This window comes from Colletotrichum siamense (genome assembly GCF_013390195.1).
Source record: "Colletotrichum siamense strain Cg363 chromosome Unknown KSG_Cg363_contig07, whole genome shotgun sequence".
NCBI lineage: Eukaryota > Fungi > Ascomycota > Sordariomycetes > Glomerellales > Glomerellaceae > Colletotrichum > Colletotrichum siamense.
The window spans coordinates 45,848-70,926 of NW_023501020.1; the positions used below are offsets into that span (position 1 = coordinate 45,848).

Sequence of the window (25,079 nt, forward strand, 5' to 3'; positions counted from 1 at the left end):
GGAACCCTAGCGCCCTAGATACTCCCGGTTTCGCTAGCTTTGCAGAGGCATTTGATTTTCTAGGCATCTTTTTAAAGACATTGAGCTTCTCTGGAGAATCTTTCATACTCTTGTTAAATCATACAAGCCAACATGGATTGTAACGTAGGGTTTATTGGTAGGTTGTGCTAGCCCAGACTCGACATCCTTTTCGACGTCACTTACGTGAACGCAGGCCTTGGTGCCATAGGATATCCTATGGCCGCATCTGTTCGCCGCAAACTTCCGCATGACTCGATTCTGTACGTTTTTGACGTACAAAAGGCAGCTTGTGCAAGGTTTTGCAACGAATTCGGCAGCCTGGGGCCAGTCAAGATAGCTGAATCACCACGAGATGTGGCTGCAAGCGCTGAAGTGGTGATATCAATGGTGCCGGGAGGGAGAGAGGTCGAAGATGTTTTTCTACGTCCTGAAAACGGTATCAGCGTCGCCCCAAAGAATCCTGGTAGACTCTTGCTCGAGTGCAGTACGATCGATGCAGCCACAGCTCGGAAGTTGGCTGCTCACATTGAAGCAACGCAACAAGGCACGTATGTTGATGCCCCAGTTTCAGTAAGCATACCGCTTGGCAGCGGTGCCGTTGCACCCCAGCATCAAACAATTCAGCATTAATCAAAGTTTAGGGGGGCGTTCCTGCCGCAGAAACAGCCACGCTTTCATTCATGATCGGCCATCCTGCACCGCAGCCGGGTGACAAATCAACGGAGAGACTGGAAAGAACAGTCTCGCTGATGGGTGATCCCCAGAAGTTATTCTGGTGTGGCAGTGTAGGCTCCGGCCTTGTCGCAAAGATCAGCAACAACTATATTTCGTGCTCCGTCCTGTTACTGGTCGCAGAAGCAATGGCGATTGGTGTCAAATCTGGTGTTGACCCAAAGATACTCCAAACAATCATTCACAATTCAACTGGGCAGTCTTTCATGGGAGACAATGTTTGCCCAGTGCCCGGCGTGGTGCCTCACGCACCAAGCAGCAATGATTGGCGGCTGGGGTTCAAAACACAAATGTTTCTGAAAGACCTTTCACTGGGAATAGAAGCAGCCCGACGTCAAGATCTCAAGCCCTCAATGGCAGAAGCCGCTTATGCTGTATTTGAGGAGGCATCAAAGAATCCCCGCTGTTTTGTAAGTGATGGCACATGCATGTCTTGACGTTTTATGTTAGGCTAATATGGGGTCATCACAGGATCGTGACGGATCATCTGTATATCTTCACATTACGGGGGAAGACAAGGATTAGAACCACTTTGTCGGGCATTCAGACGTGAGCTCAGCGTGATGTACACATGTGCGATTCGCAATTAAAGATCCGTTCTCTTAATCCAAACCTACCTATTACTATGTGTCTTAAATATGTCTCCAAGAAATCCCCTCAAACGATGAATGTTGTCACATTTTAACCTTAATTCATAGAACCTGCTTCTTCAGTCAATGTAGAGCACCAATCGGGATTCGAAGACATCGACACTGATGCTCGAACTGGTCCGCAGAGGCCTAATGCCACTCATGTTAATGAACATGACTCCTCAAATACCGATTCGGTAATCAGGGGCTTCATGGAGACAATTCAGATATTAAACTATTTCTATTTTGTTGAATTTAAATCTCTTTGTTTTCGATATGCTGAAGAAACGTCCTTATTTTAGCAATACAGGCGTCGGCGGCTTCTGCGTATATCTCATGACCCTTGGAATCGATGATGCCAAGCTCTGCCTTGGGCACTGTCGCTGCAAGTTCCTCCATGGATTTTACTGTCACCAAAGCACTGTTCGTGGGTGATAGAATGAGCATCGGAGCGGTGATGCTTCCCAAAAATGGCCGGGCGTCCAATCGACTCAGAAAGTCTGCATAGCTTGCCAGCCCTTCCCCATCACTCGCGGCCACCTTTTCAATCCACCAGGCTAGATACTCAGGGTCATCACTGGCGACTGTCCCATTCGCGGCAGCAAGACGCCTAGCCCATTCTCGGGACCCTAGTTGACGGCAAGCCTCCGGCCAAGACCCTTTGTCAAACGCCAGAAACTCCTGGGCAGATTGCGGCAAGTGAGTGGGTGACGAGCAAACAATGACTGAGAGCACACGCTGAGGGTATTTTGCTGCAAATATCTCGGCAAGCATCCCACTAGTCGATTCTCCAACAAAGTGGACCTTCTCTATGTTCAACTGATCCAAAGTGTCCTTGATCTCTTCCATGATGGTGGCAAGTGAATAGTCGTAGGCGTCATCCTGGCCAGGTTCTGGATAGCTCGACTCTCCATGACCGCGAAGATCTCGCCGGAGTACGTTGTAATGTCGCGATAAAGCCGGCACCCAGTGGTAGAAATGATCAGCCGTGCGAGCGAAGCCATGTTGCAGTAGAATTGTCTCTGCACGTCGCCAGGGATCAACAAAACTGTCCAGCATGTAGGCTGAGACCTGGCCATTCGGGTGGCGAATGGTCTCGCGTTTGGAGGCCGGCATGTTGATAGGCTGTGGTGTTTTTTGCCTGCTCTGTTTTCACTGATTAAATTGAACACAGTATGTTTCCTCCAGTCAAGACGAAACCAATGTGCAATACTTGTACATAGAAAGCCTTAGAACAGCTAGATACCTTGAATCAACCCAGATCAGTCATTCCCGTCCCTGCTTCTCTCGTCGTCGTGGGTGGAGGTTGTTTGAATGTGGGGTAAAGGCGCACACCGGTAGCAAGAAACGTACTTAGATACTAGGTATTATTTACCTACCCCACATGGACTTCAGCTTCGTGACATGCAGCATACCAGGTAACCGTGTGTTTGTGGGGAAGGAAGGGCTAAATTTGCGGAGTGCGTGAGCGTGGGAGCCGCCCTCTGGTAGAATATGGGGTAGGTCACATCCTTCCCACGCTGGTGACGTAGATCTTCAGGGTGTAACTCTCATCTCAAGTATGGGCAAGCTTCGTAATTAGACGACTAACAGATATCTTTAACTTTGCCTAGAACAAGTTTACCCTTTACGAGAATTTCTTTGGCTTTAAACAGTTGCATGCTGAAGAGCTCCTCAAGAATAGACTCACTAACTCAGCAGAGTCTGTTTCCAAAAGCTTGAAGTAATCCATCAGATCACACGAATCCACTTACAAGTCAAAATGTCCGTATTCGACAATCCAATCGCCCATATCATTCTATTATCTTCTGCACTTTTATTGGGTTTTGCATTCGCCCTCCCATCTCTATTCGAAACCTTTTCCTCTTTGAGGAGATTGCCAGGTCCCTTTCCAGCTCGTATCTCACGGCTATGGTACTTGAAGCAGGTTAGCACAGGAACCTTCCATCAAGTCAATATCGACCTTCACCGGACGTATGGTAAGCCTAAGCTCTTGTTCCAGCAGACTTTTTGGATGAGTGTACTCATAAACTAGGCCCTGTTGTGCGCATAGCGCCAAATCAGTATAGCATCGATGACCCGGCTGTGATCAAAACCATATATGGAATCGGCAAGGGATTTCCAAAGGTAGTACTTCGCTTCGATTCGTTCATTAAATCTCCATCTGTTGACAAGACTCGATCGATTCCCTAGGCAGCATGGTATGAAGCCTCCAGCGCACCCAACCCGCCTTGGTGCGATCTTTTCACGGACCGAAACAGCGCGCGTCACGCTGCTAATCGAAGAATTGTGGCAAACCTCTACTCCGTGACAACTCTCAAAGACATGGAGCCAGAAGTGGAAGACTGCATCAGACAGTTTGTGTCTCGCCTTACACACCTGTCAAAGTCGGGTGGGATTCTTGACTTGCAATTCTGGATGCAATGCTACGCATTTGATGTCATCAGTCAAATCACTGTGGGTTTTCTTATTTCCTGGAGACTGTCTGGAATTGTTTTGACTTTCTTGTTCACATACAGCTTGGAAAGCGATTTGGGTTTCTCGATTCCGGAAAGGACAATCTGGGCATGTTCAAGAGCCTTCACGCTTATCTCAAGTACTGCGCGCTTGTTGGTATTGAGCATGAACTTCACCGCCCTCTTTGGTGGCTTATTACCAAACTGCCTGCAGCCGGGTTGATGCACGTTGCGAATTTCACCACTCGCGAACTCGAAAACGGAAGACAGGTTTATGACAGCGAACGGCTCGACAAAAGTGCCGTGCGGAAAGACTTCATGTCAAAATTATTTCGTCTACAAGATGAGAATCCGGACAAATTTCCTTCCAGCGCGATTTTCGCCACTTGCATGACCAACATTGGAGCCGGCTCTGATACTACATCAATCTCCCTTTGCGCTATTTTGTACGACCTCATAACCAACCCAAACGTTCTAGACAAGGTGTGTTATTCTCAGCAAACCTTGGTAGAAGTTCAGTTGTGAACGCTATGCTAAAAGTAGTCTAGTTGCGCCAGGAAATAGATGCCACATTCGCAGAACTTGGGGATCCGGAATTCATCCCATTCAAAGCTGCGCAGGCATTATGCTATCTACAAGCCTGCGTAAAGGAGTCATTGAGGTTACACCCTGCAACCGGGCTTCCTCTAGCGCGTGTCGTCCCAACAGGTGGATCAACCCTCGCCGGAACGCATTTCCCTGAAGGAGTAAGTACAAACAAGTTCCAGGTCATTGAACCATTCGTGTCTGCTAAAATGAGAAACGCAGTCTGTAGTTGGCGTGAACACGTGGGTTTTACATCGAAATAGTAGTATATTTGGACTTGATGCCGACCGATACCGTCCTGAGAGATGGCTGGATGACGACAAAGACAAGCTTTCTTTGATGGAAGCTAATTGGATCCCGGTACGTCAACATGTTTCTTCGATACGCCAGTATTTGGGTAGGAGCAGCGCAGCTACTGACCTTCCCTTCCGATAGTTTGGAACAGGCTCCAGAACTTGCATTGGCAAGAATGTTAGCCTGCTCGAGATTAACAAACTGATCCCTGTTTTGGTGAAGAGGTTCAACTTTAGTTGTGTGAATTCCCAGACTGCAAGGCATGAGAACTACTGGCTGGTCAAACAGGTTGGCATTCATTGCAAGGTGTCATCAAGAGCTGCCGAGGATGCGTAGCATACAACAAGGAAGTCTGTAGCAGAATTATCACTCGATGATGACGAATGTCATCGCTCTCTTGCAATCTATGTTTGCACGTGAATAAGTCAGAGAAGGTCTTCCTTTCTGAAGGACGTGGAGCAACAAAGAATGACTGTAGTGAAAGTCTCAAGGTGGCCTTGGGAATAGGCATGCAAGAGAATAAGCAGATTCAGCTCGCCGACGCGGACGCCGACGCGCAACACTACGCTCATCCATTCTACACAAGGTATAACACCATGTAAACTTTTGCACAACGTAATGAGAATGACAAGTATCCTATTATTGCCTTTCTATGTATTATTTAAAAGAGACCTCAGGTGGGCATGGAGCGTGTGAACTCTTCGCACCCAGCGAAAGCTTCAAGGTAGTTAAGGCATTTAGCAAACAGGGACCTTGATGACCTGGCCGACCTGGAGGCTCTCAGCAGCGACACCGGGGTTGGCGCCAGTAAGGGAGTCAGTGGTGATGCCAAGGCTCTGAGCAACGACGAAGAATGTGTCGCCAGACTTAATGGTGTAGGTAGCCGGTCCGCCTGTAACGCAGGTAGCCTCCCCAGTGGGGGTGATGCAGGAGGTGTTGTCGGGGTTGCAAACGTCGACGGGGACCAAAAGGACCTGACCAGCAAAGATGACGTTGGGGTTCGCAAGCTTGTTCTGCCACGCAATGTCGCAGATACCAGAGTTGTAGCGCTGCGCGATGGTGGTCAAGGTCTGTCCGGCCTTGACAGTGGTCTTGTGGAAGTTGCCAATCTTGCCGCAAGTGGCAGAGGGAGTCGCGGTGGCGGCAGCGGTAGGAGTGGCTGCCTATGAGCTGGTTAGTTGCTTCTTTTGGATGCAAAGAAGAGTGACATGACGCACAGGAAGAGCAACGACAGCGCTGGCAGCAGCGGCAAGGACAGTGAAGATGGAGAACTGCATTTTGGCGAAAGTTGTTGATTAATTATGTAGTAATTAAGAGACAGGAAGTATTGAAATGAGTGGATAGATCTAGCAGATCAAAGTTTGAGAATAGTTGTTGGAGGTTTGTGGAAAGAACGACGAAGTTGGTTGGAGAGCCGAAGGAAAGAGGGCGTCCGCAGTGATGGATGCGAACGCTGCAAATAAATAAGCCATCAACAAGGAGCTGGAACTCGAACCACCTCTGGGGAAACTCCGATGATCCCGCGCTGTCTCGCGAGTCTGCGACGCCGGAAATGGCTTCATCAATTTAGGTTCATTTGCGTTCGCCGATATCCGTATTCACCAGTGTTGGAAATGAGCTCACCTCTTTCTAGTGGGGTTTCTTTTCAGTTGCTAACCACGATAAACCTTAGCATGTCGGATTGACTTTCGAGCTGGGTTGTCCTTTTGGGTTGGAGGCCAGCATCCCTGTCGACGAGTCGTGTCAACGCACTCTGTGTGCAGAGTCATGCAGAATTTGAGAATTTCATTTGTCCACCAATCTCACCCTGGACCTGGTTTCACCAGCTGTCTTTCTCCCGCCTTGAGCCCAGCCTTACTCTGTCTTTGCAATCATATCATGAACGTGAGTCTGAGTCCCGCGCGCCAAGCGATTAAGTGAGGTTATGGTCGTCTCCGTTTGCGCTAGCCGAACCTCGCCATTACCACATCATCAGAGGCAATTGGTCTTAATAGGAGTAAGATCTACCTCAGGAAGCTTATCAACGATACGTGCAAATCCCGCACTGACTGAAAGCAGAGAGCCCTGACAATTGGTCACGACACTTCAGCGTGACTCGTACGCCGCGAAAGAAAACTTCCGAGTCCACTCCACACGTGCCAAATGATTGGGACTCTGCTGATATCCCAACATGGGTAGTCAACTGGCTTGGATATTGGACAGTAGCGAGACTCTGAAAGGCAAGGCAGTGAGATCTTATTTTTTACAAGTGCCGATGAATGAGCTGGTAACTTGAATACATTAAAAAGGTGTGCTTTGTGTCGATTGCATAATGGACTTGTCGAAAACTATAACATAGCTCTGGTCAAGCTTGTTTTCGCAATGGCAATCGGAGTTCGTTTCAAGATCAGGAAGACAGATTGCTGTAGGCAAAGTCTTGAAATGCCGGTGCAACAAAATCTCGGTGAGCCCGGTCTTGGTCCGCATGGCTGGTTCTCGGCCGAGACCGTGGTGGCCCACCTGCACGGGTGGGTTTTTCTTTGCCAGACAGCTTCCATTGAGGACGCGTCTGACTACTGACCGAGTGTCAAATGAGTTGATTCTTGCAGTTGATACGCCGGTAGGAATAATGAATACTCTTCATCTAATTTTCACTACTTATTCATCGATCCCGGGAGTCAATCATCTGTGGAAATCCCAGCCTAGTATTTCATCTCAACTACCCACCGCTTACTGTTAACAGATAAAGACTCGACTATCTTACCGCGTACTAGCAATGTAAAAAGTGCGGTCTTCTGAATGGGGATTCCCGTAACTAACAAGTGATGCGCAGAACTGAAACTTATAGCTTGCTCAAGTGCCACACGCAACAGGCAGTACTCAGTGAAACATCACCCACGCCTTCAAAAGGGTCCAAGAGATCGATGATGTTGAGAGCTCTTGGGTTGGTGTTGCAAAGTATGATTACATCTTCTGTCGGTATATGGTCGTCGCTATCGCAGACTGGCCTAAACTCATCCAGAATATCTACCAGTACGTCTTGATTCCTCGTTTGAATGCACAGGCCATGTTCTTTCTGATACTGGTTAGTCATTTGAACCCTGGTGGCTGGGTTGAATTTCAGGAAATGGGTGATTTGTACTACTCAGAGGACAACACGTACACCGAGGAATTCGCTGTCTTCAAGTGGAACAGAAAGTACCTCACGGCATTCGACTCTATGGGACGTACTGCGCGCCCTGGTAGTCAGGTTGAGAGTTGGCTGCGTAGCACAGTGTTCGATAATGTCAAGTCTCAGAAGTTCAAGGCCCCGAGTGGGCAGTGGGCCAAGGATCCGCAACTCAGAGATGTGGGTATGATTTGTCTCAGTCAGCTGCTCGACGGTCTCGAAGGCTTTACTCTCAAGCTCTTTTGTGGGTTCTTGGGTAAGACTCAGGAGGAGGTGCTTGTCATGCTCAGCCATATGCGCAAAGAGTTGAAGTCGGGGGCAGCTCAAATCTTGGTCAACCAGTAAGTTGCTGCTCTTCTTGCAGTAACTACATATGATTGTAAAAGTCGGGACTGACCATGGCTCTAGGCACGTCCTTTATGCACAAAAGCCACCGATGGAGGCGAAAGATACTATTGCCTGATGTTTGGGGGTTGGCCGCTGTGGTTCGTGGGCTAAGACTTCAATTTTGCCATCTACAAGTGCTGTTGGCTGTGTTCAAGGTTCCATGCAGCTCAATCAGGTCGTTCTTTCGGGCCGTTGATTTTCTTGCTGGGCTTTTCTGCCCAAATTTTCCGACTCACCCTTCCGCGAATCCAACTTTCTCATGTGATGCTTTTGTCTCTTATGTCTTCTTGGCACTGCCCTCGTGTGCGACTCTAACCTCAGGCTCGTCTCCAACCACGCCTGGAGTGTCCTTTTCTCCCACTTCACCGTCCCAGCCCTGGCTGAGTAGATACGCGTGGAACCCGGCGTCCTCTTCTGAGAGATCGTCACCTTTCAGGTTCGGAACGAAGAAGTAAGTCACCAGAACGCCAACAACTCCACATATGGCCGCGATGATGAATGTCCAGCGCTTTCCAAGACTAGCCTGGATTGGTGTGAAAGCCTGTGTTCCGATCGCTGCACCAGCCTTGCCCACTGCAGCAGAGAGGCCGTAGCAGGTTCCGCGAACTGCGGTTGCATAGGACTCTGAAGAAAGCAACCCAAGCATATCACCCGGTCCCATGTTGCCAGAACTTTGCATCAGGCCGTAGAAAACTACGAAAAGAGGTAGAATCTTGGTGATTTGGTCGTATGCCACCCCAATTATCAGGCCAAATACAAGATAGCCAGAGAATCCCAGCATCATGACGTTCTTGCGGCCGATTCGATCGCATAAGTATGCACCCAGAAGAACACCGGGCAGACCTATAGCGCCGAGAAGGAGTTGGTACTCTGCAGTAGACTTGATGCTGGAGTCTTTGACGACAGATGAGATAATGACACCGGAGAAAACGCCGTTTGGGAAGGTGACAAAGTCGTATAAAAACCATGCACCAGCGGTTCCTATGAGGCGCTTCCAATAGTATCGAATTACCAATCTGTATGGCACATGACGTTTGATTGCTCCGCGGCGGTATAATTTGGAGTTCAGCATTTTCAGTCGAAAGTAGAATACTGTCAAAGGCAGAGCGCATCCGATTCCGAAACATACGCGCCAGATCGTCGATAGGTGTTGAGGCCCAGCGGCGGCAGAGAATACAATGAGAAAGATGCTGACTGCCAAAGGCCCGCCAAATGACAGCGGCAAGTTCGTAACGAGGATGAAAATTGGGCCCCGGTTCTTCAGAGAGTGTTCGTTCGCGGCTTCTGACGCAGATGTTGAAGAGGCGGGATACTCTCCACCAGCACCGAAGCCTATGATGCCACGAGCGACAGTCATCATCCAAAACATGCCATCAATGGTGACTCCACTGGCCGCGGTTGCCAGAATCGAGCCCAAAACAATCAAGGCGGTCGTCAAAATGATGGCGAACTTGCGCCCAAGGTAGTCGCAGGTGAGGCCAATAGTAACCTGGCCGATGATTTCGCCGATGAGAAGAGAGTTGGAAACCCGAGTGCTGACTACGGACGTGTACTGTTGAGGATATTCCGCCTTGAGGACGACGTTTGTCATAGTCCTATGGAGTTCAGTCAACAAATCAAGCAGTCTTTTCATCCTCATGAAAGCTTACATCAGGTTGTTCTGGTACCCATCGCTAATCAAAGCAAAGCCGGCACAGGCAATAGTGAAAATGTCGCTCCATGACTGCTTTCTAGCAGAAACAAGTTCCGCCGGTGGCTGGCCGTCCGTATCGCTGGCAGCTGCAACAACGTCGGGGACGAGTTCCTTCGTAGGATCATTCGTTGCAGACATTTTGATAGATGGTTGGAAAGCAGAATTCAACATTCAACATCAATGGCAGGGTGAGGTTTTCCGTCTTAATTATATGATTACCTAGGCTGTGGAGGTGGGCACACGGCGGAGGACCAAAAGGGAAGATACAAACTGAGCCCAATATCTTGAGATGTGACCCTCCAGCCCTGGTGATGCGATTCTTCTCTTGTGATTGGTCTCATTTTTCCTCTCGGACTCCTGCCGATGCGTTGCAGTCAATGTCAGTGATGCTCCAACGGATTCATTGTTTGTAGTGGATCTTTCAAAAGTCACACGTGGAGAGTCTCCGCGACTCTAATTCGAGACATTCTTGTTCAGGGCCCGCTTCGACGCGCAAACCGTGACGGGAACTACTGCATAGTAATTCCAGCGTGGGGTCACATTCGAAGCCGACTTCCGGGCAGGCCTTAGGAAGCCAAGACGAAACAAGCATTATTCCACGTGCTGCCATTCACTAACCCCACTTTGAAAAGATGCGATTCCTTCGGCACGTTATTGCCGGTCGACTCTCCAGCTAGAATCTCGGGCTGATTACGTCTCGTTGAAGTCAAGCTTACTTCTGCTGAAGAAATCGTTTGGCGTTTCGAGCCAAACTGAGAATTGCAACTACTGTTGCTTTGAGCCCCGTCGAATGGCTGTCCTGTGTTTTCTGTCCAGTAGATTTGCACTACCAAACCCAGTGTGGAAGTAGGTTGATCACGCTCTGTGGCCACTGATTATTGCGTTTTTAATGTGATCCGTACAGATAACTTGAACGAGAGCTTTGATGACACCATACCATATAACATGGACTGGAAGCAGGGAGATTGTGCACCATTTGCGGCGAGTTGTCAATGACCAATCAAAGCTTCTTCAATGTTATTTCAGTCTACAAAACCCCAGCGCCGAGCGAAACCAACTGTCTACCACTCTCTACCAAAATGAACTCTAGTTCTAAACGATCGTCTGTCTATAAACCTGTACCATAATTACAACTTGCTTCTCAGGTTCTTTCTCTCGTCCTTCTTGAACAGCACCTTGCTGTTCGGGTAAGGGTCAAAGGTGACGCTGTTCAACGGGTTGTCCTCGCTGGCCCGTTTGAACATGTCCTCGTAAACCTTTCCATCAAATCTGCCAAGACTGCTGTCAAGTACCCAATCGTCGAACTTCCACGCGTCGACCAACCGCACGGCATGAGGTCTGATCTCCTCAAGCAAGGTCATTACAGCCTTGGTTCTCGCAAGGGTGATCTGGCGGACGGTCACAGCCGCCGAGCTGTAGAACTCACTCGCCTCACGCTCGAGGGTTGTCAGGGCATACAATCTGAACAGCTTGTGCAGAAGCCCAACGGTATCCTTGTCCAGCTGATCGGTAGTAGACTTGTCGTTCAGCGCCTGGTGGAAGTTCTTCACCACCATATACTGAGCGTGTGCAGTGCTGAGGCGCCAAAAGTCAACGAGCAAACTGTTCCAGGATTGCTTGTCCTCATCTCTGTGGCGAAGAGCCTCGAAGGTGAGGAACGAGACACGCCAGGCAAATGCTGAGACCAGGTCCTCGTCAGAACCTAGCACGTCGAAAGCCGCACCAATATCGCGGCGGCGCAGGAACTCAGTAAGGATTCTTGTGGTATCGTTGTTTCCAGCCTTACCCTTCAGTACCGCACGTGCCGACTTCAGCAAGTAACGAGACACTTGCTGCGTGAGCATGTAGTTGTCACCCTCCCAGGTCAGTGTTGGAAGATAATCAGCGTACCAGCTGCCGATGCCGCTGAAAGATGAGTAGCCGTGGCCGCCACAGGCACGACGGCAGACTTCGAGGCCCTCGCCCGCAACGGTTGAGCCATATGCCTTCAGGGCACAAGATGTGGCATGCAGGTCGGCAAGCAGATCCGTTCCGGGGTTCAGCTCTTCAGGGCCCGGGTTGCGGGTAGAATCGCTGAGCTTGCCAGCATCGGCCTTCATGCGCTTCTGGTTTTCGTTGTACAAGTTGATCATACCGCGACCGGTGAAGTGCAGCGCGAATGTCGCGGCGAGAAGTGGCAGCAGTCGGATCTGTACCATGGTGTAGTTGAGGACCTGGTTCTCACCAGGTTCGTTCGCAGGTGCGTCTCGGTCTTGGAATTGCCGGCGAACAGCACAGTAGCGGGTGGCAATGGTAACACCTTTAGCCAGAACGGAGCCTGCTTGGAGGACGATGTTCGAGCGCACCCAAGTGAGAGTGCCATAAACCAGAGATGGGTTCGCGGGCCTACTGTACTTGCTTGTCTGCGGGTCGACGGACGAGAAGCGGGCAAGCATGTGGTTGTGTGGGATCTTGACGTTGTTCAGCAACAGAAATCCGTTATCCATTGTGTTGTAGCCGAACTTGGGGCCGATATCGCCGACGTGCACATTCGGTAGAGGCTCGTGGCTGTTCTTGTCCCTGATAGGAACAACGAATGGGTGAGGGCCGAGGGCTTTGCCGTTGATGATTAGCTGGGCCATGACCACAGCGTGGGTAGCCATCTTTCCGAGAGAGCCAATCCACCATTTGGAGGCTGTCAGGTGGGGGGAATGCATGACGAAGGTCTTGTCGGCAGGGTCCCATGTTGCCGTTGTCTCCAAGCCGCGGACGTTGGAGCCATGGCCGAGCTCGGTCTGAGCATAGCATCCGATGATCTCGTAGTTTTCGGCAGGCTCGAGGAAAATCTTGTGCTGCTCCGGAGTGCCCTGCTCGCGGAGGGTAACAAGGAACATGCTGGCGTGCAAGCCATAAGGCGTGGGCTCGCTGATGAGCTCATTGGCAACCTGGTATTCGTCGCGGGACCAGTTGTGCTGCTTGTTCAATTGGAATAGCCTCTTTCCTCTTGCCAGCGAAGCCTCAATGCGGCTCTCGCGGCCTCGGAAGTAGTTTTGCGTCTTGTCGAAAACGGGATCGGCCTTGAGGATGTTCAGTATCCTCTCGTTGCGCTCGAGAGCCTCGTTGGTGAACATGAAAGTGGCGAGCTGGTCGACATTGAGGTTGGACTTTGCCCTCTCCTGAGCCAGGAGCTCTGTGCCCTGGGGCCCAGAGGGCTGGAGCTTCTTGACCCAATCCGGGGTATTCGGCATGGTGATTGAGTGATTGCGGAGGCTGTGGAGTGTGGGATGAAGACTGCAGGAACTGTCTGGGGAAATGGAGGTCTCAGAATGGCACCGATAAGATTTTGTAGAAATCCCGTCCTCGGCCGTGCCGGCTACTCGTGAAGTCTAATGCTCATCAGGGGGCGTCTTCCGTCTCTCGGAGTGTTCTCATGACGCGCGCGCGCGAGAAGTGCCTCGGCTATTACTGTTTCGAGTTAGACCCAGTCCTCGACTTGACACGTAGACCGACGAGAGATCCGGGGTTTCAGCAGACTGACCCGCTAAATCTCGCGGCGCATCTCCCGATCATCGGACATGCTCGGTACTACGCTACGAGCCGAGGTGATATTGCCGTCTTATTGCAACATCCGGTACTTCGGTCACGACACCGCCGGATTGACACGGCCCAGCTGGTGACTCACGGCCTGAGTTACGGACGGGTTTGGATCACATGTATATTTACCATGGCATCGTTCCGAACTCAATCGCCTTTTCTGGACGCGTTTTTGCAGCTTTGCAGCCCTATGACTTGTTTTTTCGTGTGTTTCGCGCGATTGCCAAGATGACCTCGGCGTATTCACCAGACCAGGTCAGTCTTTACTTAGAATGCATTGGCGTTCCTGAACGATGCCGCCATGAACCGCCTACTCTGGAGTTTTTGACGATGCTTCACGTCCACACAATCTCAACGTTACCTTACGAAAACCTGTCTCTGCATTACAACCCATCACACAACATCAGTCTCGATCCTCAGTACCTGTTCAGGAAAATGGTCACCGACAAGCGCGGACGCGGTGGGTTTTGCATGGAAATCGCGATTTTATACAACCATATCCTGCGGGCTCTGGGCTTTGACGCGTACACCGCTGGTGTCAGAACTCGACCACGCATTGAGGGCGTGCCAAAGGGCGACTTCCCAGGCTGGTAAGGCACTTAGTTCCCCATTCATCATATCCGGTCCATATCCGGTACTAATTCTACCTCCCTCTGACACCCTGCCTCCTCAGGGGTCATATTGTAAACATTGTGACATTCGCAGATGGTTCTAAATACCATTCAGACGTTGCGTTTGGCGGCGACGGTGCAACAAAGCCAATACCATTGGTTGAAGGCCTTGTTCACAACAATCTCGGAACGCAACAAATACGTCTTGCGAAGGATTGGCTACCTACGCAAGCGCATCGAGTAGACTCCAGCAAACAGTGGATCTACCAATACCGTAACAACCCTTCTCAGCCGTGGAACTCGTTTTACGCCTTTGCGGAAATCGAATTTTTACTGCCTGACTGGGGCGTCGTCAATCACTGGATGAGCACACATCCCGACAGTAACCAGGTCCGCAACCTCCTCGTCGCGAAGTTTCTGCGGCGAACAATTGCTTCCAGCAATAGCAACGAGCAGGAGATCTACGGCAAGAAGATGTTGGTCAATGGTACTGTGAAGCACAATATGGGCGGCAAAACGGAGTTTGTGAAAGCATGCGACACGGAGGAAAGTCGTCTTGAGTCTCTCGAGAATGTATTCAGCATCGTACTATCGCAGACCGAAAAGGATGGCATCCTAACGTCACCTTTGAGACTCGGGTGAGTACTCTTTTGACCTATTCAACTTTCCTGTAGACGCTATTGAACGCCTCCCTCTTGTTTCCCATCACGTCAATCAACGCCCTGGTCTTTTGTCTCTCCGGGATGACACACAACAAATAATATTGCAAGTCATGGAGCCAGTAGGATCTCAATTCCCGCCACCCTGTGGCAATGGCGCCGTTAACCCAACTCAATATTAGCCTTCCAAAGGTGCTGGAGTCTGGAAACCCCTTCGTTACCCATAACGAAGTCCCTTGACTCTTCACATCCCCAGGCACAATACACAAGCAATGCATGTTCTGAGTCTCGCGTTCGGCCTCTAACTGCGAGTGTGCGGAAACGGTGCGAAATCAGGTTTGAACCCACGTTGTTGACAAGAGAAGAGAGCTGCAACTCTCTGTTCGTAATGGTGTTCTCGATGGCGGCTCCGATCTCCTTTGGTGTTGCAACCCTTGCGTCCAAGATGATCGTCGAGACATGGTCGTTTCCTGCCAGTATCCTGGGCCTTGCAGCGGACGTCGCTACCTCATCTGCAAGATGGCCAAGGAGGAACACACCAAACCCATTACTCACGAGTTCCTCTGCGATGCCATAACCAATTCCTGCACTTGCGCCCGTCACAAGTGCGTAAGCGGGCTTCAAACCCGGGCGCTTGTAGGACGATAGAGGCTGTGATGGTGCAGCAGTGTGAAATTGGATATTGTCGAAAAGTTGGATTCACAAACGTACCGTGCTCATGCATCCTATGGCCACAAAGGCCCAGAGCCATTTTGGGGTCTCCAGCTCGGTCAACTTCTTGAGATAACTTGCATCCATCTCCATGGAAAATTTGAGCAGCATTATGGGCGCAGTGAGGATCAAATAGAGTAAAAAGGGGGTTTTCCTGTCAAGCAGATTGGAAAAGGTCGTGAGGGGTTGAAAGGTCTGTTGAGCTTCTTGTCCTACAATTCAAGCATGTCTCATCTTAGTCACCATTCGTGCTACTTCATTGAACCAAATTCGTCCTCCAGTCAAATATCACCATCGTTGACATTCTTTTCCCCGACTGCTCAGTGCAACGCCAACAGTCGTCATAGTACGGCAGCGTGCATTTTTGTGAGGGACATGTGTGCATACCTATTTACGATTTTCTCGTTTGTCCGATGATCCAAGATCACGTCTAAAACGAGACAAGAAAGGTTCTCCCTGTTTTCATCATGAACTCGCCAGAGGTAGCTAATGTTCGATCAGGCTGCTGTTGGTATTCAAAGTCTGACGAGGACAGCGAAGAAGAACGGGGTTGCTGAACCCAACCCCGGCGACTTGACTCTAGAATGTGCCCCTGAAGATCAGCCTCTGTGTACGGTCCTTCTGAAGCGCCATCTTAAGGAATAAGCGCGTAACAAGAAATGCTGCTAATTGGTCGCTTGGTTCCATGGCTTCGTGAGGTGGCTCCTGTGCCTCCTGTGCCTCTCTTGGCGTGCGAAACTAGATGGCTGAAATGAGAGGGGCTCCGGGCGCAACCTGGTTCACTGGTGCCTGATTTTCAGCGCCGTCGGGGGCAGATCGATCAGCACAACATCCCACCCACCCACTTCAAGAAATGGCAGCCCAGACTTTTGCCGGCGGACTGGCTTCCGACCCTTTTCGCACTATTTTCACATCGAACGCAACTCCCACGAACATTCGCAGACTACATCTGATCGGGAGCCGCAAGAAGATGACTGCTGAGCTTCGAGTTATTTCCTCTTCGCCTCACTCGACTTCCAACCAACAGCAAAAGTCGCAATGTCGCTATACGATTCAGGAGAGACGAGGAACGACAATTTAGCGTGGCGGCCTAATATGGACAATGGAGGGGCAAAAGAACCACTCGTTTCTCAGAAGGATGACAGATCCAACACGAGTACCAACGACGAGTCTGCATCTCAAACAGTTTATCGATGGCTACCTGGCCGTTGGAAACGAATACCGTTTCTCGCTGCCCTGTCCATTATCATGACTTGGGTGCTTTCCGGCACAATGATAGTTGTCGTTCTTGTTGCTGACGGTACTGCTACCGGTTCTTGGACAGTATCTCCAACTGTGCTGGCTGCCATCATTGCAACAGCCGCAAACATCCTACTCCAGCTTGCGCTTTCCAAGGGCGTCGCGATTTCGTGGTGGAGAAGGAGCATAGAAGAACCAACTTCAGTCCGAGATTTGCACGCCCGATGGATCGTTGGACAAGGTTTCGTTGACGCAGTGCAAGAAGTCGTTTTACGAGGACCCAACTTCGCCGCTATTGCCAGCATTATGACCACGATAGTCGCTATCAACTCCCCGCTAATACAGAGGGCGTTGACTCCAGGGCACGGAACCTTCGAGGGCCGCTTTGATCTGGGCGAGATCCGTATGATCCAGCGGTTGCCCCGGGGTTATTCTGGAATTTGGGACCACAACACAAAGTCCATTGGATATCCGACTGAAACATTCAGCGACTTGACAAGGCGATATTTCTACTACCCCGGAATCATCCTTGAGAATAGGGCAGCGATCGGGGAGAATCTTGCATTTTGCGATGGGACATGCGCTGGTTGGCTCAGAGGAGCTGGGTTCTCCATCAACTGCGATACAGTGACCATAACTGAGCTGCCGAATCTCCACGACGCCAATGGAGCATACAACAAATCAACCGACGTATTTTCGAGTGTCATCCGGTACAGCGAATATCCCGATTATACTGTCACGTCACCTGGGTCAACCGCCAACCCTGTCACACAGGATATACCTCGAGATTTCACGTACGACTCTGTTTGGAAGGCCGAGACTGGCTGCCCCAGCGACACGAAGAGTATAAGATTGGTCTCTCAACATTGTACACTTCGGCCTGCGATCGTAGATTACCCTATTGTTGTTATCAACGGAACTCTCTCCCTTGATCCGAACTATGGTTACCAGTCTGACACAACGGTCTCCCTTGAGACTGATCAGCAGATGAGAGATGATGTTGATCCAAACATGCCTGTCAACACAACTCAGGGATCTTCGACTTTTGGGGGTATTGCTTCACTACTTGTGAGACGATTTTCCTCACGAGTAAGCGTGAGACTGGAGGACGGCAGGTGGAAGCAAGAAGCGGAGGGCTTGCTGTCATTTGAACTAGCCCGTTATGGCACGTCAATGCTGAATGGAAGCTGTGCTCCAGCGTTCACGGATCCAGTGCCATGGGTCTTCCAAGCTGTCCGAGAACTCATGTTCCGAGCCTCTGTGGAAGTGCCTATTGATGACTACGAGAGAAGACGATCTCAGTTTTCACTGGATGAAAACTATGTGCCTCTCGGACAGACGCAGCGGCTTCAGGGCGAACATAGGGGGCTTTCCACCATTTATATCGCCAACCACTCGTACCTATATGCCGCTGCTGCCATAACATTCCTTACGGGGCTCATGATCACGCCCTTGTTCTATGGTTTCGCCAACTTGGGTCGGCTGGTCTCCCTGTCTCCTCTGGAGATAGCGAAAGCATTTGATCCTCCTCAGTTGCGGGAGGCTGCTTCCAATTCTGATGCAAAGGCATTGCTGGGTTCTCTGGGCAATAAGCAAGTGAACTATGGTATAGTTCATCGACATACATCACGCGGCTCGGCACTTCTCATGTTTGCAGACGCGGAGACTGTTCGGAAGCCAAAGCCGGGTACAGAAATACCGACATAGTATTCGCTGTCAGCAGCTGGACGCGACCTCAGTCTCCAAAAGTTCAATAAATATTTCTTTTGACATTTCATCCTTTGATAGCCCGGGATTATCAAGATTGGACCGCAAAAATGACAGTGTGTTCTATCAATTTCATATTCTCTCGAAAGATCTTTATTCATGTCTACTTGCGGACCAAGCCAATCATCCACTCGTTGAGCCTGCTTTGGTACTTCGCTCTGGACCCATTCGTAGAACGTTGTTGGCTTCAAGTGAGTCTTTAACCACGGCAAGTCGGCTCCATAGCCTCTGTCGCCGATAAATCGGAACATTGTATTCAGATCGTTGACCAACCAGATGATACCTCTTGCCAAAAACCCTGTTGTGACCGGAACGCCCCTGCCTGTATGATTTATGAAAGCCGCGTCAACCTGGTCGAAACTGATTTCATCGCTTGCAATTGAGAGAGCTTGGTTTCGTATGCCGGTTCTGTCGGGCCTGACCAGACCCTCGACTGCCCATCTGCCAATGTCTTTGGTGACCGTAACTTGCAATGTCTTCCCTCCCAGGTTATCCCTCCATCCAGTCATGCACAGCTGGCCGGGAAATCCCCACCAGGCATTGTCAGCAAACCAAGTTGGGCGAATGATGGTATAGTCCATGTTATGCGTTCCGACCTCTTTAGAACTACAGGCATTTTTCAGGTGCCGTTCAATGTAGAACTTGTCTGAAAATGTTTTGCAGTATGAGGGGTCCGCGTCGCTCAGTTCGCGTCCACCGCGGTCCACAGATGAATACACGAAGTAAGGTATGCCGTAGGCCACCGCGGCGTCGATAAATGCCTTTCCGTCTGGTAGCTCGGTTGGTCCATGGGCTTGGGCGAGGAAGACTCCCGACTGACTCAACGTTTCTGGGTTGAGTTGTTCGAAGATGGCATTGGGGTTGCCCAAATCCCCAACAATAATGTTGATTCCACGGAACCTCTCTCGTAGGCGATCAGCAGCGGTTCCGGCCGGTTGTCGAGTGATTGCGTAAACTTGAGTTGGGAGAATCTTGATTTCGGCATGCGTTAACAATGCGTCGACAACGGCACCACCTTGGCGGCCAGTGGCCCCCAGTACGATGAAAGCTTTGATTTCAGACATGAGAACTTGGTTTCGCTGTTGAACGCGGACAGTCTTCAGGGTGTACTCTTGTCTTCCATCGCATTTTGATGGACTTCGTCTCGTTTTTATCCAACAACAGGATTGGTCCCATGGCATCCGGAGCATCAAGATCGTTGGCCTCTGCGGCAATGAGAGTGTAACTGAAGGGCTCCGAGCAAGGAGTTACCGCGCGCAACTTTTGTCAGCATGGGAACAGTCGTCAGCTGTGGCGCTTTAGCATTGGTAATCAAGATTTGACTAAACTAATATTACTCGGGCTTTCTTTGCTTGTAAGTCCCGACCCGCGCGCTTAGCCACCTAGACTATGCCTTTGCGGCCCCTAGAACACAATTCAGATCCGATGCGAGCTCGAAGACACATGTGCAGTACGTGACGGGTACTTTAAGGAGTAATGGTAGAGGGTTGATCTAGACACCATACACTTAGTGAACGGTTCCCAAATGAGTAGGTACTGAGGAAAGCCTTTCATGGAAACCACATCAACCAATGCTCCTTGTTTTGTGCGTTCTATATTCCTTTCCAAAGGCACTGTGTCAAATATTCATACAGAACAGTGATATATTTGAATGGGAATACAGCAGTTAAGAAACCTTTTGTCCAGAAATGTTTACAACCGAAGAAACTTTGACTTCAATAAATGTCATCTCGATGGGTATTGCAAAAGAAACAAGGTCTCTCACAGTACAAGTGATAGATTCTGCCCAGTAAAGATGTAAAGATACAGTGCACAATCAAAACTGCACCGAGCAACATTGGAGTTGTACCCCTCTACACTAGCCACCATAAGCCACTGCCTCTGCACAGCACCTAAAGTGGCAGCCCAATAATAGGGCCCCTTCTTTAGAATTTCGGTGGACCCCTGGCCCCATTGGGGCTGTCCTCCATGAGACCCCGCGTGTTGTGCTCCCTTCCAACAACATGACTCAACATGACTCAACTACCTACGGAACGTTAAAAGACTCAAGCTCACCAAGCATCTAACCGCACAAGACTCTCCGTTAACTTATCCAAACGAGACTCATCTTGCATTATGGCTGCATACATTCGAGTATTGTCAATTGATGACCTAGACCGATGCTCAGTAGTTGAATCAGCGGCTTTCCCGCCCGCGGAGGCAGCAACTCGCGAAAAGGTACGTAACCATCTCTGGACCGAAGACGATGTCGCAGACATCTTATTCCTCGCTTCTCCGTCCTTCATATTCCTACCTTAGTTTGACGTTTGAGACGCTGTCCTAGATCGATTATCGCCTGAGTGTTTGCCCCGACCTTTGCTTGGGCTTGTTTGTCCCCGAGAACTCGACAATCGCCAAACCTGAGGGAGATATCCCGGTGTTCACTGCTCCTCCAACTGGTTCCGGCAATGACAAGCTTATTGCGCATGTAATAGCGACGAAGTCAACGTCGCGAGTTGTCAAGGATGAGGACATGTCTTTCCCCCCGACCTGGAAGACGGATCCCACTGCCCAGTACGGTGTTGGTCATCAGGCCGAAGGAAGAACCATCGCTCTTCACTCGTTGGCTGTGTCGCCAACTTACCAGAGATCTGGATTTGGAAAGAAGCTCATGAAGTCTTACATTGAGTATATGAGGCAGAACGGCCAGGCGGATAGGATCTCAATCCTTACCTACGACAGACTCTTGCCTTACTATCAAGTGCTAGGCTTCACGCACTACGGCAAGAGCGCCTCTGAGTACGCAGGCGTTGCTTGGCATGATCTGGTTCGTTTCTTGACGCCATTTTACAATATTCTCCGATAGGAGCTTACGGACTTTAGGCATATGAATACTCGGCTGATGCCTAATTCATGTTTTCGTGATTGGCAGGACCGTTCGTTCGGGCCTCATTCACGTACTGCAACATTCACATGGCATAAAGTAGTAAACGAAAAAAGGGTTGGAACAAGCATATATCATATTTATTCATGCCTAAATAGAACATCCTCCCCTGATATTGAGAACAAGCAACGCTGAAGTGGTAACCTAGTTCTGTGAGTCAATACATTCAAACAAACAGAATCAACATGCAGGCGCCTCATCGCAGATGACGTACAGTTGGATGACATGCTACTCAATGCAGTCAATGGTGTCACAGCACACAGGTGTGTTTGCGCTGACATCGAAGCATCTGAAGCTGAGCTCCCCGCTGCATAGACCGTTCCGGGGTCCACATCGGGCGTTCACACCTGCGCCGAACGTGGCGAGGGCCAGAGTGAACGCTGCGACGATTGTGTTCGAGAACTGCATTGTGAAGCGAGAAAGCGTTGGCGGTGAAATGAATCGCAGTTGAGTTGGAAGAATGAAGCAGGCAAAAACGAAATGAGTGCACTTAACGGTTAGGTCGTGACAATGCAAGACCGACGTTGCCCATTTATAACATTTTCTGGCGCGTGCCGAGTATTTCGCAGAAGTCATCCGACCAGAAGCAGCCGTATTTACGAAGGGCCATGACTACTCCTGGTTCATTCTGTCTCATCGATGCTCGGAGGAGTTCATCTTGTAGTCGAGTCAGATGGGGTATTAAAATAGTTATTTTGCAATCAAGAATGGATATTCGACCCAATCAGTCCCTTGCGACTCCGTCTATCCTCAAGATGTCGCAGATCGCACAAAGTAGAAGATCGTCACGCCGGGAATGGTGTGCAACGACTCCGTAAGACCCAGTATTCCCTCCAGTTTCAGGAAGCCGTTGGGTGTGCCAAGCACAGTCCTGTAATCCAGAGGCAATAGTGCTCGTGTCTCAACATGATTTCCATGGTCTGGCACAGCTGTTTATAAGGTAGATGGATTGAGCCTTGCATGCGTGGTATCGCTCGCTCCACGGAACGGCTTTGGTAGAACCTTCAGGTACAGGCAGCTGCTCGGCATCCGTACAAATGCAAGTCATCGCAAAGCTTAATCCTAACTGCGCCAAGCTGCCGGCTATTGTAGCACATGATTCGTGTGCCCGCTGGCTCGTAGCGCCTCTGTTGCACGGGAACCCCCGCTAAGACGCCCGGAACTTTGACGGACACATCACTGTTCGTCTCATGGCCCGATGTCTCAGCAGGTTTTTCAAAAGCTCACGTGGCAACTCTGGTCTATGACAGCTACTTCATCCTCATGCAGCCGGCGATTTTGACACACCACCTAGCATTGCGCATCCCACGACCGACTTGCCATCATGGTACGAACGATTGACCTCTTGAATGGTGACTTTACGGTCCACATTGACCGAACGACGGGCGCTGTCTTAGAGATTGTGGACCCTTCTGCCGACATTCCACTCAACTGGGTCAGTTCCCCAGCTAATGCACCCTGGCAGCCCCTGGGAAGTCGCTGGGGACTCGGCTTCGCGGACCTCGGTGCCAATCTACTGCATCGGGTGCACTGGAACAGTCCGCACATCGAATCCTCGGCTGAGCACAATGCTACGGACGCCAAGTACTGTTACGGCCCACTAGAGGTCCTTGTGCGCCGTCGTCTTGACAGTCAAACTGGTTCCTTCACAGAAACCTACGAGTTCACGAACAGGGGAACATCACCGCTTAATCTAGCTGCGAAAGGCGAGCAGTCCTTGGCAATTTACACGCCATTCAACGACCACTACACCAACACCACTGATTCTTTGGAAAACCGGACGCACGCACATGTTTGGGCGCATGGAGGCTGTTCATCATGGGTTAAGCTTAGTCAAATGGGCGGTCGCGGCCGTGACTTAGGCCTCGTTCTGACGCGAGGAGCTTTGTCGGGATACAGCATTGAGTCTCGAGATGAAGTAACCCATTCAAACACTCGGGGCGTCTTTCTTCTTCACCCGTCCATGCCGGTGCTGCAGCCGGGCGACTCCGGTGTCGTCGAGTGGACCTTGTTCTGGCATTGCGGTTGGGACGACTTTTTCTCTCAATGTGCCCGTCGTTCGAGTCAGTTCATCCATTTCGACATCCCAAAACACACTCTCGTCAGCGGGGAGAGCGCCACTATTCGGATGAGAGGCAGTTCGAAGGCTGTCAACTCCACAACTACAGTCAATGGACGAGAGGTCCTACAGACGAAAGACGGCTTTCATTATGTTCATGATGCAGGAGATTTTGGCGAGAAGACATTGCGGGTTTCTACCGGAAAGGGGGACGACCGACGAGAATCGCTCATCTTCTTGAACACAGTCCCCAGCTACGATGACTTGATTCGAAGTCGAATCAGATTCATTGTCGATCACCAACAAGTCACGGACACCAATGATTTCTTATACGGTGCCTACATCGTCTTCGACAACCAAGCAGAGGCGCCCCCGTTCTACGAGACTCAACAGGATCGAAACGCAGGGCGCGAGCGAGTAGGGATGGGTGTTCTGATTGGTCGATGGCTGAAGAAACATCCCGATGCTAGATTGCAGGAGTCATTTTCGGCGTACTACTCCTTCGTATGCACAAAGCTTCAAGACAAGAACGGTTTCGTCTACGATGCGCCAGTTGGGACAGGTACTAGCAACCGGAAGCGCCTCTACAATTGGCCATGGGTTCTGCAACTTCACTTGGTAGCTGCTGCAATCGGTATCCCGGCCGTTTTGGGTAAAGCTCCCATGGAGAGGTTCATGATGACCCTTGAGAACTTCTATGCTGAAGGTGGCGAGTCACTCTATGCTATTGGGCTGCCCGTACTTGAGGGACTTCGAATGCTTCAGGCTTCGGGGGACGAGAAGTCATTTAGGCGAGCCAGAGATCTATTCATCGGGCACGGGCACAATATCCTTGGGCGCGGAACGAATTATCCCCCGTTTGAAGTTAATTTTGAACAGTCCATTGTTGCGCCTGCAGCGAACATTCTGTTTGAACTTTATCGATCAACAGGGGATAAAACTTGGCTTGATGGCGCCCAGGCTCAACTAGAGGTCCTTCTCAGATTCGCCGGAAAGCAACCGGACTACAGAGTTCATGACGTCGCCATTCGACACTGGGACGGGCATTGGTTTGGGAAAGATCGCATGTGGGGGGATACATTTCCTCACTATTGGAGTACTCTGAATTCGATTGCCCTGCATCACCAGAGCAAAGCAACTGGAGATGCGAGGGCTCACAAACAAGCTGACGGAATCCTTCGAGCTAACATGGCACTCTTTACCCCTGAAGGTAGAGGGTCCTGCGCCTGGATTTATCCCACGTCCGTGAACGGGAGAGCTGGACACTACAAGGATCCGTATGCGAACGATCAGGACTGGGCACTCGCCCATCTTCTACAAATCGAGGAAGACAACATCTTGTCGGTTTAGCACAATAGCGTTGTCTCAGAGGATCAGCTTCCAATATGCTTCTTGTTTTCCGTTCTCTCCAATATACTCAGACATAGACTTGAATTACGTTAGACTTGATTAATGTGTCTCAATCTGTTCGTGTCAATAGCCTGTGTGATTGCGGCCAACTCACTCAAGCCGTTATTAGAGACAAAGTATTGCCCAACGTGCCTAACACGTGCTACCGGTCGTTCTTACGGTTTGGCACACGGGACAAGTCC

At 50.3% G+C, this 25,079-nt stretch overlaps 11 protein-coding genes across 11 annotated transcripts; 5 read left to right on the forward strand and 6 right to left on the reverse strand.

Moving 5' to 3' along the window:
* Positions 1-1,637: 1,637 nt before the first annotated feature.
* rutD-1 (putative aminoacrylate hydrolase RutD) lies at positions 1,638-2,498 on the reverse strand (the record flags this gene model as incomplete). The annotated part of the gene is made up of 1 exon (XM_036642186.1): positions 1,638-2,498. The coding sequence occupies one exon, from the start codon at positions 2,496-2,498 to the stop codon at positions 1,638-1,640; it is 861 nt and encodes a 286-aa protein (XP_036491871.1).
* Positions 2,499-5,454: 2,956 nt separating this feature from the next.
* Positions 5,455-5,994, reverse strand: CIH1-1 (Intracellular hyphae protein 1; the record flags this gene model as incomplete). The annotated part of the gene is made up of 2 exons (XM_036642187.1): positions 5,455-5,880; positions 5,935-5,994. The coding sequence occupies 2 exons, from the start codon at positions 5,992-5,994 to the stop codon at positions 5,455-5,457; spliced, it is 486 nt and encodes a 161-aa protein (XP_036492129.1).
* Positions 5,995-7,679: 1,685 nt separating this feature from the next.
* On the forward strand, positions 7,680-8,328 carry tdiE-0 (putative methyltransferase tdiE; the record flags this gene model as incomplete). Its single annotated transcript, XM_036642188.1, has 3 exons — positions 7,680-7,729; positions 7,787-8,206; positions 8,274-8,328. The coding sequence occupies 3 exons, from the start codon at positions 7,680-7,682 to the stop codon at positions 8,326-8,328; spliced, it is 525 nt and encodes a 174-aa protein (XP_036492531.1).
* Positions 8,329-8,529: 201 nt separating this feature from the next.
* Positions 8,530-10,083, reverse strand: GIT1-0 (Glycerophosphoinositol permease 1; the record flags this gene model as incomplete). Its single annotated transcript, XM_036642189.1, has 2 exons — positions 8,530-9,847; positions 9,902-10,083. The coding sequence occupies 2 exons, from the start codon at positions 10,081-10,083 to the stop codon at positions 8,530-8,532; spliced, it is 1,500 nt and encodes a 499-aa protein (XP_036492544.1).
* Positions 10,084-11,072: 989 nt separating this feature from the next.
* Positions 11,073-13,172, reverse strand: ACX1 (Peroxisomal acyl-coenzyme A oxidase 1; the record flags this gene model as incomplete). Its single annotated transcript, XM_036642190.1, has 1 exon — positions 11,073-13,172. One exon carries the CDS (start codon positions 13,170-13,172, stop codon positions 11,073-11,075), a length of 2,100 nt encoding a protein of 699 aa, XP_036492546.1.
* A 574-nt stretch (positions 13,173-13,746) lies between these two features.
* On the forward strand, positions 13,747-14,771 carry nat (Arylamine N-acetyltransferase; the record flags this gene model as incomplete). Its single annotated transcript, XM_036642191.1, has 2 exons — positions 13,747-14,108; positions 14,192-14,771. The coding sequence occupies 2 exons, from the start codon at positions 13,747-13,749 to the stop codon at positions 14,769-14,771; spliced, it is 942 nt and encodes a 313-aa protein (XP_036492547.1).
* Positions 14,772-16,537: 1,766 nt separating this feature from the next.
* On the forward strand, positions 16,538-18,445 carry CGCS363_v010343 (uncharacterized protein; the record flags this gene model as incomplete). Its single annotated transcript, XM_036642192.1, has 1 exon — positions 16,538-18,445. The coding sequence occupies one exon, from the start codon at positions 16,538-16,540 to the stop codon at positions 18,443-18,445; it is 1,908 nt and encodes a 635-aa protein (XP_036492191.1).
* A 157-nt stretch (positions 18,446-18,602) lies between these two features.
* NMRAL1-1 (NmrA-like family domain-containing protein 1) lies at positions 18,603-19,569 on the reverse strand (the record flags this gene model as incomplete). The annotated part of the gene is made up of 2 exons (XM_036642193.1): positions 18,603-18,608; positions 18,658-19,569. The coding sequence occupies 2 exons, from the start codon at positions 19,567-19,569 to the stop codon at positions 18,603-18,605; spliced, it is 918 nt and encodes a 305-aa protein (XP_036492167.1).
* Positions 19,570-20,620: 1,051 nt separating this feature from the next.
* CGCS363_v010345 (putative N-acetyltransferase) lies at positions 20,621-21,394 on the forward strand (the record flags this gene model as incomplete). Its single annotated transcript, XM_036642194.1, has 3 exons — positions 20,621-20,722; positions 20,829-21,311; positions 21,368-21,394. 3 exons carry the CDS (start codon positions 20,621-20,623, stop codon positions 21,392-21,394), a joined length of 612 nt encoding a protein of 203 aa, XP_036492180.1.
* A 114-nt stretch (positions 21,395-21,508) lies between these two features.
* CGCS363_v010346 (uncharacterized protein) lies at positions 21,509-21,836 on the reverse strand (the record flags this gene model as incomplete). The annotated part of the gene is made up of 2 exons (XM_036642195.1): positions 21,509-21,586; positions 21,708-21,836. 2 exons carry the CDS (start codon positions 21,834-21,836, stop codon positions 21,509-21,511), a joined length of 207 nt encoding a protein of 68 aa, XP_036492549.1.
* A 916-nt stretch (positions 21,837-22,752) lies between these two features.
* CGCS363_v010347 (uncharacterized protein) lies at positions 22,753-24,837 on the forward strand (the record flags this gene model as incomplete). Its single annotated transcript, XM_036642196.1, has 1 exon — positions 22,753-24,837. One exon carries the CDS (start codon positions 22,753-22,755, stop codon positions 24,835-24,837), a length of 2,085 nt encoding a protein of 694 aa, XP_036492550.1.
* Positions 24,838-25,079: the final 242 nt, after the last annotated feature.